Source organism: Eublepharis macularius, chromosome 19 (assembly GCF_028583425.1).
Source record: "Eublepharis macularius isolate TG4126 chromosome 19, MPM_Emac_v1.0, whole genome shotgun sequence".
Taxonomy (NCBI): domain Eukaryota; kingdom Metazoa; phylum Chordata; class Lepidosauria; order Squamata; family Eublepharidae; genus Eublepharis; species Eublepharis macularius.
The window spans coordinates 11,467,883-11,481,006 of record NC_072808.1 but is presented as its reverse complement, the minus strand read 5'-3'; the positions used below and the strand labels follow the sequence as shown (position 1 = coordinate 11,481,006).

Below are 13,124 nucleotides of genomic sequence, written 5' to 3'. Positions count from 1 at the left end.
GATCTTTTGAAACGCTACTTTTAAAAAATCAAGAACCTTCTCCGGCTTTCTGAGTTCCGTTGCTGCAGCTCCTTTGTTCATGTTCTTTCCTTCGTTGTCCCGCTTCTCCTTTTCCTGCAGTTGCATATGACATATATAGGCCAGACCATTCCTGCCTCACCACCGTGCTCCAGGTGAATGCTCCAGCGCAGGAGCTGCTTGCATCGCTGGCAGACAATCACGGCTGGAGCAAAGAATGGATCCTAGTCAAGGTCAATTCAGCAGGGGGTGAGTGAGGCACGTGGTGGTGCGGATCATGCAAACCACTACTTCCACCTCTAACGTGTACACAGAATCATAGGGTTGGAAGGGACCTCTAGAGTCATCTAGTCCAACCCCCTGCACAATGCAGGAAATTCACCTCCCCAACTACCCAGTGATCCCTGCTCCATGCCCAGAAGATGGCAAAACACCTCCAGGATCCCTAGCCAAACTGGCCTGGGGAAAATTGCCACTTGACCCCAAGGTGGCAATCGGCGTTACCCTGGGCATGTAAGAAGGCCCATGAGAACTAAGCACTGATGTAACCTTTCCTGCCCTCCCCTCTCATTATCTGCCCAGGTTCACAGAATCAGCATTGCTATCAGATGGCCATCTAGCCTCTGCTTAAAAACCTCCAAAGAAGGAGAGCCCACCACCTCCCGAGGAAGCCTGTTCCATTGAGCGACCACTCTGTCAGGAAGTTCTTGCTAATGTTTCGCCGAAAACTCTTTTGACTTAATTTCAAGCCATTGATTCTGGTCCAAGCTTCTGGACCAGAACCAATGGTTCTGTACAGACAGAGTATTGCTATTTGCACAGGGGACCTTTACTTTTTAAGACAGCAATACTGCCCCCTAGTGACATTTGAGGGCATCACCATGCCTCTCGCCCCTTCCTCTCTCCCTCTGGCAGATAAAGAGGTATTGCCCATGGAGTCCATCGGCGTGTTTACGTCTCTGGGGTTGAACGAGAGGCTTTTTGCTGCCAGTCTTCAAGAGCTTCACACCTTGGTGAGTGCGATGTCCCTTGCAGATCCATGCAAGTCCTAGTGTGTTAATTTCCAGCCACTTTCTATCTCCACCCCATGTTCCAGGAAATATACTTTATACAAATCCCGTTGCAATAAGCATCTGTGTAGCAAAGGGGGGCAGAGAGGGCAAAAAGACAGAGAGGACATCTCTAGGTGTGTCCTTGTGTACTGAGAATGTAATCCTATGCAGATACTTGGGACTTGGTAAATTGTCCATTCATCTGACGAAGAGAACTGTGGTTCTCGAAAGCTTATGCTACAGTAAAGTTGGTTAGTCTTAAAGGTGTTACTGGACTAATTTCTATTCTCCTATGCAGATAGTTTCAGGTGGATAGCAAGATTTGGGTCTGTTAAAGACCAACTAAATTTCTAGAGTATACCTAAATTTTTGCCTTGACCTGGATAGCCCAGGTGAGCCTGATCTGGTCAGATCTCAGAAGCTAAGCAGGGTCAGCCTTGGTCAGTAATTGGATGGGAGACCTCCAACAAAGATGAGGGTCGCAGTGGCAGGCAATGGCAAACCACCTCTGTTAGTCTCTTGCCACAAAAATCCCACCATGAGTTGCCGTAAGTCATCTGTGACCTGAGGGCACTCTCCACCACCACCACCTAGATTTCCAGTTGGTCTTTAAGGTGCTACTAGACCTGAATCATGCAATCCTATGCAGAATTACTCTCGTCTAAGCCAGTAGAATTCAGCAGGTTTAGCCTGGGCCTGGGCTCACTCCCTGGGAAGAGGAACTTGAAACAGACTTATTTTAATGGTCTTGTGAACAGTTGGCTTTGGACTAATTTCAGCTGATTTTTTAGTCAAGGCTGTTCTTTCATAAATGGGGATCTCAAGCACTTGCAGGTAATTTCCTCTGTGGCCATTTCGACTTGGGAAAATCCAGAGGCAGAAGTTCCCCCTCCCACTGTGCTGCAGTCCTGAGGCAAATCAGGCCCTTGCAGATTTAGAGGAGTCATGCTGCACAGTGAGACGGGTTTGGAGAAACTAGTTAGAAATCATATTGTGTAGCGTGACTCTGACTGGCAGCAGCTCTCCGGGGACTTGGGCAGAAGATTGCTTCCTACATAGTCCTTTTACCAGGAGATTCTGGGGATTGAACCTTGGGCCTTCTGTGTGCAAAGCAGTTGCCAAAACAGACACCGGATGTGTGGAGGACACGTGTCAGTTTCCCGCAAGATTCCACGGGAAGTGTAGTGAGAAAGAACTTCTGCCAGGGAGGTTCTGCCCCCGAGCAGTGCACCCCACTTGCTCCCCTAAATGCACTTGGCAGCCAGAGGGAGCTGAGCATGCTGGCAGAGGTGAGAAGGACAAGAAGCTGATCACCACTGCCAGCTCTCTCTGACTGCCACCGGTGCAATCAGCTCCCTCTCACCACTGCCTGCACGCTCAGCTCCCTCTGGCTGCGGAGTGCTTTTCGGGGACCAAGGGGAGCTGGCAGTGGTGAGAGAGCCGGGTGGACTACATGAGACGCCTAGAGAAAGAACCTCTGCCACGGAAAAGAGGGATTCTCTCCTTCTTCTTCCTGGCAGAGATTCTTTCTCACTACACGTTCCGTGGAACCTTGCGGGAAATTGACGTGTGTCCTCCATGTGTCAAGCATCTCATCCGTTTTGGCTCTGAGCCACAGTCCCTGCACTTGCAACAATGACGCCTGCACATAGAGGCATTAAAAGCGTTCTTGTTCATGCAGGCCCCTCACCCCGAGCAGCTTGGCCCCACTGTGGGCTCTTTTGACAGCCTGGATTTCATCAGTTCCAAGGATCTGTCTAACCAGCTGACCGAGCATGACTGGAACCTCTTCAAGAGTGTCCATCAGGTAAGAGGGCACCCACGGCTGGGATCTGTTGCAACAGGACTGGGCATCTACCCCCGGGGGGGTTGGAACTGAGCAGAGATTTCTGCCTATTGCCCTGCACTGTATAAAGCGGAGCAGAGTAGAGATGTCTAGCTGCTAGGCTAGGCATGTTCTCAGACGGAGCTGAGTGGAGAACTTGCGAGTTTTAAGGGTGAGTTCAGCGGAGACTCTCCTGGATGTTATATATTTGTTTTTTTAAGGTGGAGCTGATCTATTGCATTTTTGGGCAACAGAAGTTCCCCAGTGCAACCACGGCCAACCTGGAGCGCTTCCTGCGTCGTTTCAATGAGCTGCAGTTTTGGGTCACCACGGAGCTCTGCCTTTGCCCTGATGTTATCAAGAGGGCCCAGCTACTCCGCAAATTCATTAAACTGGCTGCACAGTAAGACTCTTTAGTAAGGCACGGGTGTGTGTGGGAGAGGGAGGAGGGAAGAAGGAGAGGGGGAGGGAGGAGGGAGAGGGAGAGGGAGAGGGAGAGGGAGAGGGAGAGGAAGAGGGAGAGGGAGGAGGGAGGAGGGAGGAGGGAGGAGGGAGAGGGAGGAGGGAGGAGGGAGAGGGGGAGAGGGAGGAGGGAGAGGGAGGAGGGAGAGAGGGAGAAGGGGAGGGGGAGGGGGAGAGGGAGGGGGAGAGGGGGAGAGGGAGGAGGGAGAGGGAGGAGGGAGAGGGAGGAGGGAGAGAGGGAGAGAGGGAGAAGGGGAGGGGGAGGGGGGAGGGGGAGGGGGAGGGGGAGGGGGAGGGGGAGGGGGAGGGGGAGAGGGAGGAGGGAGGAGGGAGAGATCCAGTTTTCCTGTCCTCTTGGGAGTGATCATAGTTCTGGTTGCTACAGGACCTAAGCCTGTCTTTGGAAATGTCTGGGACAAAAACCCAACATAGAGTCTCTCTACACAAGACATCTTACCCGGGGATGCTCAAGTGACTTACTTTCGGTGTGGTCTTACATTCAAGTGAACTTTGCCTCTCTAGTGATACACGTGCACTCTCCTTAGTGCATGTGTATCCACAATGGGAGAACAAGTGTAAGTTCTTCTACTTGCATAATCCCTGTGTAGAATGTCTCGTGTAGAGAGACTCTAAGTTCTTGGGCTGAGTGTCTCCTGTGACTTTTGTTTCAGCCTGAAGGACCAGAAGAACCTGAACTCCTTCTTTGCAGTGATGTTTGGCTTGGGCCACTCCAGCATCAGCCGCCTCTCTAGGACCTGGGAGGTACGTTTCCTGCTGCAGAGTGGAGGGGAAGCAATTCAGCAAACAGGGACTCAGTGGCTGCTGGCTTGCCTCACACCCAGTAGCTTGGATTCATCATAGCGGTCCCATGAATGGAAGGATTTCTGCCCGCCAGAGCCGTATATTGGGTTGCCAGCACCTGGAGCAACCCAAGTCCGGTGGCACCGCTGTCCCCATGCGCGCGCTCCTAGGACTGTGTGATGACATCACTTCCATGACGTCATCACACAGAATGCCCCCGGGAGCATTCCCACCATTCCAGCTGCCACGGCTCTCCCAGCCGTGCCGCGTTGCAGCCTGCGCTGCTGCGGGAGGGCCGGGAGTGTGCGCTTCTGGCCAGCAGCTGCTCTGCCACCCTCGGTTTGGCAGCTCCCAGGGCAAGCGACTCCCCTGCCCCCTCCGTCAATCTGGCCCTGCTGCCCACCAAGTGCTACTTTCTTCCCTCCCCTCTCATGCTGCAGCTCAACATGCCTCTGAAATGGAGTTCTAAGGGATCCCAGAAACACTATTTTGGGCTGCAGCATAAAGTTGGTGAGAGGAAGACCCACTCTGTAGGTGGAAATCCTCCCATTCATGGAAATGCCTTGGTGGATCCAAGCCATTAATAGGGAGATATAATTCACTGCCTCCTTTTGCAGTTTTAGTTTATCTTCTGAGCAACCACAAAGTGCAAGTCTGACATATATCTTGAAACACTGTAAATTTTTACCCAGCTAACTGGGGTGTTTGAAGGGCCATTTCACCCCAGCATAACTATTGATAGTCCCAAACCACCTATAAAGCAAGACTTTCTCTGCACAAGACCTCTTATATGAGGACACTCAAGTGTAAGGAGATGCAATGTTAGCTGGGAAGTGTAGTTTAAAAAGACAGAGCCAAGGCTCTGCCAATTTCACCTCTCTACACGATGGCTGTTTAAAAAGACAGAACCGGCAGAGATTGCTCCTCAGAGGAAGACCAATTTTGCGCCATCCTTGAACCATCAAGAATAGAAGTTCTCAGTAAATGGAAAATCTTTTTGCCCCCACTTTCATTTCATGTTGTTTCATGATTCACAGCTGAACATGATAACAGCATGAAGGGGAAGTATTGTATCTGAGATGTCACAAGCAATTACGAAAGCTTTGGATTTTGATGAGCCGGGGCTGTTGTACACATGCAAGTCGATCTCTTGATGGTCAAGTAACAAACGGGCATGTGTGAACTGACGCTGCACTAACTTGCTAGCAGTTTCTGAGCAAGCCCCTTCCACTCTCTTCCATGTTGCAGAAGCTTCCGCACAAAACGAGAAAGCTGTACAGCTCCCTAGAACGCATGTTGGTGAGTAGAATTTTCCAATGTCTTTTGGATGGTGCTGGGAACTGGTCTTATTTTCTTTCTTGAGCTGTACCTGAAACTGTGCTTTCCCCCATGCAGATCTAATTGCAGCTTCAGAGGAGAATTTTAAAGAGTAAAGGGCTCTCTTTGGTGACTTGCATCATTCCTTGCTCTGTTTTCGTCACTAGCAGCAACGGAATAAAATTATGCAAAACAACAACATGTATACATTTATATTTGATTTGCATAATGCATGCAGTTTACAAAATTCAGCTCCAGACTAGAAACCGGTCTGAAATGGAAAGGAAGAGGCACAGCTAGAGATCTCAAAAGTGTACTGAGTCAATACTAACTTTGCAGGGCTGTACCATCTTATGTTGCAGACAAGTGAGTACTTCAGTGTGCACAAAAAAATATCCCTTCAGGTAGAGAGCTAGCTGTCAAACGAGGGTTCTTTCCCAACATGTTAGCTTTCTGTGTGCAGGGATCTCCTTTCATGGGGAAGTGTTCCATCACGTAAGCCTTCATTTGCAAGTCTGAAATGGTACAGTCAAGACAAGAGTTTTACCACCTTACCTGCTGTTTGTGAAAATAACACATTTGCTCTCCTGGAAAAGCAATGGGCAGTTTGGCGGAGGGAAGCGTGATCGTAATGCACACTCCATTGCAATCATTCCAGCATCAAGCTTCATTTCTTTTTTTCAGGACCCGTCTTGGAATCACCGAGTCTATAGACTGGCTATGGCCAAACTAACCCCACCCATCATCCCCTTTATGCCCCTCCTTCTTAAAGGTAACACAACATGATTAATATTAAATGATTGCAGTGGCATCAGGTTTTTTGCTGTGAGAGCTCTAATTTTTTTTAAAAATGCATATGAATTAAAACAGATGAGAAATAGAACCTAAGAACAGCCAAAATCGGTCAATCAGGCTCATATCCCCCATTAAATTTCCCCAATGTAGGCTGCAGTCCTATGCACCTGTAATTCTTTGCAACTTACATGAGAGTAAGTTGCATTGAACTTGGTGGAAATTACCTCAGAGTAATTGTGCATAAGACTGAGCATTACTGGTGCTCCTTGCGTGCAGGAGCCTTGACTTAAGTTGGTTCTTTATAATAATAATAACAACAACAACATTTGATTTATATACTGCCGTTCGGGGTGACTTAACACCCACTCAGAGGGGTTTACAAAGTGTGTTATTATTATCCCCACAACAAAACACCCTGTGAGGTGGCTGAGAGAGGTCCTAGAAGCTGTGACTAGCCCAAGGTCACCCAGCTGGCTTCAAGTGGAGGAGTGGGGAATCAAACCTGCCTCTCCAGATTAGAGTCCTGCCACTCTTAACCACTACACCAAACTGGCTGTCTGCTGGACTACTCTGGTGGTCTATCATGACTGATGGGAAAGCTCAGAGTTCACCTTCACCTTTCAGACATGACCTTCATCCATGAGGGAAATCGCACGTTGGTGGAGAACCTTGTCAACTTTGAAAAGCTGGTAAGTGGTGAGAGACAACATGGGAAAGAGGATAGCCCTCATGCGCCAATCTGTTGGCAACAACAGCCCATATCCACTCAAGGTGCTACACACACCACACACACAAATTTGTAATGAGCTAGATGCTATGAGCAGACCAACATCTATGGAACAGAATTCTCCTGCCTCCACTCCCCCCAACACACACTTTAGCCCCCTGAAATTCTGCCTCTAGGAATCAAGGGACCATCTCAAATGGCATGGGATGTCAAATGCTGGCCAGCAGTGAGAATTGGCAAAAATCACCTCCTCTCCTCCTCTGATGCAAATACCCTTCTGACAGTGGTAAACAGCTGTTGGATGCAACCCCATATGTTTATATCAAGCCAATGTGCACCATAATAACTGTTCAAATCATAATATTCATTCATAGAATGCATAATGGCTATCAGATAATATAAAATGCATCACCATATTTCTAAGAAACTCATGGTCTATGAACTTGATGATCTTGGCTGTTTTCCATGTTTATCACTAGCCAATTCTTAATAAATGATGCTAGGTTGTCACTATTATCGGTTTACTAGCAGTTAATAAACTGTTGACTAGCACAACAAATACTTGAGGTAACATTCCTTATTAAAAACACTGAGGGCCAAGCTACACATGATGAATGACACTTGAACTGCAAGTGTATTTCTCCCTGTTCATTTGCCCTCCACTCAATCCACTTGCCATTCAAGTGTCATTTGTCATGTGTAGCTTGGCCCTCAGCCATATAATTAATGTAGGAAGTATATGATGCATCGTTTTTTCATCTACATAATTTTTTAAATAAAAAAAACCATCATAGGGTTGGAAGGGACCTCTAGGGTCATCTAGTCCAACCCCCTGCATAAAGCAGGAAATGCACAGTTACTTCCCCCCCGCCCCCCCCCCCCCACACATATCGCACGGCATGGCCAGAACTTGTATTTTTGGACACCTACACTATTTATGAAAAAATCAACTTTCTAATCGACAGTATATGGCACATATGATCTGTGCCATATGCTCCATAAATCAGTTCATAATGATTTCCCCTTAAATTAATACAAAATATTAAACCACGCTTTCAGAAATTGAAACTCTGAGCATTTTCCCCACGTGAATCCATTACTAAAACTATCTTCAGAGAGCTACAGCATTTTCTAGATCTTATATAGCAACCTTTTTTAAAATTCCCATTTATAATTAGTAACTCAGAAGGTGTGTAATTTAATTACAAGTTCCCAATAACAACACTTCCTTGTAAGGTAACCGTTAATCTGAAGATATTGGAACCAATGAGGTGTGTTCGTTTCTGATTCGCATGCTGACTTGAGCTCCCAGGAGGACGGGAAGAGTCTGTTGGTCAAATTCATATTTATTATACGGTCAAAGACCAGCATATAGGGAATACCACAAAATTACAGGGTTAAAATTATTAGTAAAAACAACACAAAATTAAAATAGTTAATTAAAACAGTAATATAAAAGGGTGGTATTTACATAAACCCCGATAATGAGAACATTTGATGGATTTTATAGGCTGTTGCACAAAATTGTTATTGTTATTGTTATTGTTATTGTTATTGTTATTGTTATTGTTATTGTTATTGTTATTGTTATTGTTATTGTTATTGTTATTGTTATTGTTATTGTTATTGTTATTGTTATTGTTATTGTTATTGTGTATCCCACCCTCCCCGCAAGCTGGCTCAGGGCAGGTCACAACAGAAGATAAAATATACAAGATAAAATCACAATCAATTAACAAAGCTCTCTAATAAAACACCTGCTCAAATTTTTGCGACTGACGCTGTAGTTGTCGGATTTCCTTCTTCTAGAAGTAGCCTAGCATATTCCAAGCTCGTTCTTCCAGGAATGCTACTGATCAAAGGAGTAATGAGCTTGATGCGAGCACCTTGATAGAAGGGACAGCATAGAAGAACGTGATCTAGAGTCTCAATTTGTCCTTCATTGCAGGGGCACAGCCTTTTCTCATAGGGAGTTCTGTTAAACCGCCCATCTAACACAGCAAAGGGGAGTGCAGCGCATCTTGCAAGTGTAAGGGCCCTCCTGTGACTATGCACCTCCAAGAAAGACAGATAGGCAGCCAGCTTGACTATATATCTGGTGTTTATAGGGAAAAAAAAGTAGGGACCTTCCCTAAGTCAAGCTGGCATTCCGTGTCCAATAGCCTTTGTTTCGTATCCTGGTCTGTTGGTCTTTTTGAGCACAAATGGACTGGGGGGGGGAAATGTCAATATAACCCAATGTTTTCTCCATCCAGCGCATGATGGCCAAGGCTGTTCGTCTCGTGCACTGCTGCCGAAGCCACCCCAACCGTGAGTGTGGGAAAGTTGTCGGGGAAGAAGTATCGGTAGAGATAGAGTAGTAGCTACATATATCAAAGACAGTGACCACAGCAAGACCTTCATGTAGAATGGCTTGCTCTTCCACGAAGAACCAATATCCCTGTCTGCTTCTCTTGCACTGACTGTTTTTCAAAATGCCTGGAGGGTGTGATGTAAGGGTGTTTGGGTTCAAATCCACATACACCCATGAAGCTCACAGGGTGGCCCTTGGTCCAGTTGTATTCCCTCAGCCTGTGTTGAGGATAAAATGGTGAAGGCAAGAACTATGTATGGTTTTCTAAGCTCCCTGGAGAAGTGGAATGAAAATATGATAGACAGCTCACTTCCTTCCGAAGGCTTGCCTAGTTTGTTAGAAATATATTACGTAGGGCTTATTGTGATACAGTTCATTTTAAATCTAGAGGAGTTAGCCGTGTTAGTCTGTAGTTGCAAAATAGTAAAGAGTCCAGAAGCACCTTTAAGACTAACAAACTTTATTGTAGCATAAGCTTTCGAGAACCACAGCTCTCTTTGTCAGACGAAGAGAGCTGTGGTTCTTGAAAGCTTATGCTACAATAAAGTTGGTTAAAGGTGCAACTGGACTCTTTGCTAGTTTATTTTAAGATTTTGGGGTGTACGGAATGAAAGGAGAGAGAACAAGAATGGAGAAGCATGCAGTATTTCTGTGAATGGTTAGAGGGGCTAAGCCATTGGTAATAGTGATGGAAAGTGATAGCGCAGAGAGGCACTGAAAGAATTACTGTGAGGGTAACAAAAATTGGGTTTTTTTAAAAAATGCGGGTAAGGAAATATCAACTCTTCAAATGCAAGCCTCTGCATTTTTCTTCCTGCTTTTACAGTTCCATTGTCCCCCTTGCGGAGTCGTCCTCAACACCTCCTAGAAGAAGCTCGGGCAATGCGTGCCTCTACTTGTAAGCACATGAAAAACCTCTTACTCTTATAAAGCATGTGGGATTGATTGTTTTATTTATTTATGCAGCTTCCAACCATAAAGGAGATTTCTGAGTAGAGATGGGCATAAACTGGAAAAAAACCGAACCATGCAATTCGTGGTTCGTCGCATTTCACGAACTTTCACGAACCTGCCCCAGTTTGCAAACCGGTTCATTTGGTTCGTGAAAACGTCACATCCAGGTCAGCGAATCATCACTTCTGGGTCAGCAGAAGGTCTGCAGGAAGTCCATCCCCTGCTGCCTAGGGAACTGATTGATTGGTGCCAGGCTGTCTGCAGTGACGAACCAAAAAAACGAACCAAACAAACCAGCCTAATGTTTGTGGTGGTTCATCAGAAATGGGCTCTGACGAATTGCCGGTTCACGAACCATGAACCAGCCAGGCTTGTGCCGAACTTTGGTTCGTATTTAGCTTCGTGCCCATCTCTATCTCTGAGGCAGTCTAGGGGGGCTGTGGTGAGAAGGAATCGGCAATGCAATAAACTATTGCCCAATAAAATTGGCTGGCAGAAGTTTCAGGACAGACAGAAATCAAGTATTTAATACAATCCATAATTAATTTTTGCTTCCACAAAAAACGATAAGCCACCCTGAGGTATAATCTAGATGATATAGCCATCATGGGAAGATTTTTATTTCCATGTGACATTATTTGTTTTCTTATAAGAGTTGCCATTTGTATTTGGCAAGTTGAATGGCTAGCTTGCTACCTCAGACATGCATCTCAAAAATTCTATGATAAATTCATCATCATCATCATCATAATGAACCTTGAACACAATACACCAGACATAACAGTTGTGGGAAAAAATCGAAAGGTCTGGATAATTGACATTGCAATGCCGGGGGATGCCAGAGTCGAAAAAAGAGAACCATCTTGAAAAACTTTGTAATTCATATGGAAAAACTGCAGCTTTCTGAAATAACACCTGAAGAACTGCAAAAGACTGTGTTACTTGGAACAGCGTACATTTTACACTGATACCTGGCTGATACTTAGGTCTCTGGTGGAAACTTGTATCAGCTGAGCAAGGCCAATCAATGATAACATGTGATCTTTATTATTGATTGTGTTGTGTGAAACAACAACAACAACAATAACAATAACAATAGACACATTTATTAGACTATTTGGTGTACCACTAACTACTAACTGCAACAGCTATGTGGAAAAAACAGGTTCAGAGGTGATATACTATGCAAGACAGTAAATTATAATTCCGTTTTTCGTTTTTGTGGAATTTATCGTGAAACTTAAAAGATATCTTTCGTGATATCGGGCTCTTTTTATTTCAGGTTCAGAGCAGTCCCTCAGCACCCGGAGCCCAGCTGCTACCTGGGCCTACATCCAACATCTGAAGGTGATTGACAGCCAGAAAAAACTTCTAAGGCTCTCGCGAGATCTCGAATCCTGATGTTGCAGGAACGACACAAGCTAGGACACAAGCTAGGACACAAGATGTGCGTGCTGCCTGACCTGGGGCAAGAACCTCTGTGAAGGGCTACCTTCTCCAGAGGGTTAGCCCTGCTTTCAAAACTGGGAAATGTGGGACGCTGAGCAGATGGGAAGAGAGTTCCCCATTCCGTTTGGGGCACCCATGAACCCCACCTGGGAACCAGGACAGTTGATACCAGCTGTGTCCTCCTGGCAGGAGGAAAGATATGCCTGCTGCCTGCTACTACGATTCTTTCTGTAGACTACAGAATTTCTGGCTTGTTTGTGGAACTGCTTTGTAGAACTCATTTGGCTGCCTTATGGTGAGAGGAGCGAAAGCTCCTGTTATTACTAATCAGTGTTCAAGAGAAATGTGGATTTCTAAGACGCGTGTGACTTTCTTATGTCTCTTGAAATGCCACTTCTTGACTACGACATCTCTCATCTCTGATCTTTCCAGACCTGGATTTATGCCTAAGCTAAGTAAGATGCGATTTAGGGCCTTGGATTATGAAGGACCTCTAAATGCAAAACACTTACTACGTTTCAATGTTAGGACAACACACATTTGGGAGGTAATACTGTGGGCCTCTTAAATTTGACATTGCTCATGGCCTCAGCATGGTTTAAATTGGGAAGATGAACCACACCAAAATTATGCCCAGCAGTTGATCTCTCTCGATTTCAGGGCTGTTTTTAGGACATGTGTAGAGAAATGTAGCAAAAATCCATTCTCTCCAAGAGAACTGAATTACCCAGGCTGTTGTCTATCTATTAACACCTGCAATTGATAATGTGGTATCCCATAACTGTACTAATTTTCACAAATGGTAGCACTTCCAAAGAAATCCACCTAGTATTTCTTGCAGCTTTGCAACGGGTGATAGAACTCATCGGCCATGTGTCTCTTGCCATTGCAAAAAACAGCAAGTGCACCCAGAGGTGGTAGCTTGGTTTGTGGACTGCTTCTGGCACAACTGCAGGTAGGTGTGCAACCATGACGAGGACTGAATGCCGTTCTGGCCGATCCGTTTCCTGCCTGTGTCTCTCCTTCTGCCACCCAAGTCATGGGGTCAGAAGGCAGAACGAGACAAACATAGGGTGGAGGAGCTGTGATTTGCAGTAGTTGATGTTGCAGTAGTTTTTAACTTGTTTATTAATGATTTGGAATTGGGATTAAGCAGTGAAGTGGCTAAATTTGCAGATGACACGAAATTGTTCAGGGTGGTGAAAGCCAGAGAGGATTGTGAGGCACTCCAAAGGGATCTGTCAAGGCTAGAAGAGTGGGCATCCATGTGGCAAATGAGGTTCAATGTAGCCAAGTGCAAAGTAATGCACATTGGAACCAAAAATCCAAAATATAAATACAAGTTGATGGGGTCTGAACTGGCGGAGACTG

General features: G+C 45.8%; 1 protein-coding gene across 2 annotated transcripts in view; it reads left to right on the top strand.

Annotated features, from left to right (window-relative positions):
- Positions 1 to 12,826, top strand: part of RAPGEF3 (Rap guanine nucleotide exchange factor 3) — a 63,041-nt gene extending 50,215 nt beyond the window's left edge. Inside the window, exons 18-28 of one of the 2 annotated variants that reach the window (XM_055003725.1) lie at positions 121 to 267; positions 934 to 1,031; positions 2,752 to 2,877; positions 3,150 to 3,298; positions 4,029 to 4,119; positions 5,407 to 5,457; positions 6,160 to 6,247; positions 6,895 to 6,959; positions 9,253 to 9,307; positions 10,177 to 10,248; positions 11,587 to 12,826. In XM_055003725.1, the coding sequence (XP_054859700.1) occupies positions 121 to 267; positions 934 to 1,031; positions 2,752 to 2,877; positions 3,150 to 3,298; positions 4,029 to 4,119; positions 5,407 to 5,457; positions 6,160 to 6,247; positions 6,895 to 6,959; positions 9,253 to 9,307; positions 10,177 to 10,248; positions 11,587 to 11,705 (1,061 nt within the window). In that variant the 3' untranslated portion in view covers positions 11,706 to 12,826. Of the gene's footprint in view, positions 1 to 120; positions 268 to 933; positions 1,032 to 2,751; positions 2,878 to 3,116; positions 3,299 to 4,028; positions 4,120 to 5,406; positions 5,458 to 6,159; positions 6,248 to 6,894; positions 6,960 to 9,252; positions 9,308 to 10,176; positions 10,249 to 11,586 lie in introns of both variants that reach the window. The other variant, XM_055003724.1, reaches the window with a different exon arrangement.
- The last annotated feature ends 298 nt before the right edge of the window (positions 12,827 to 13,124 follow it).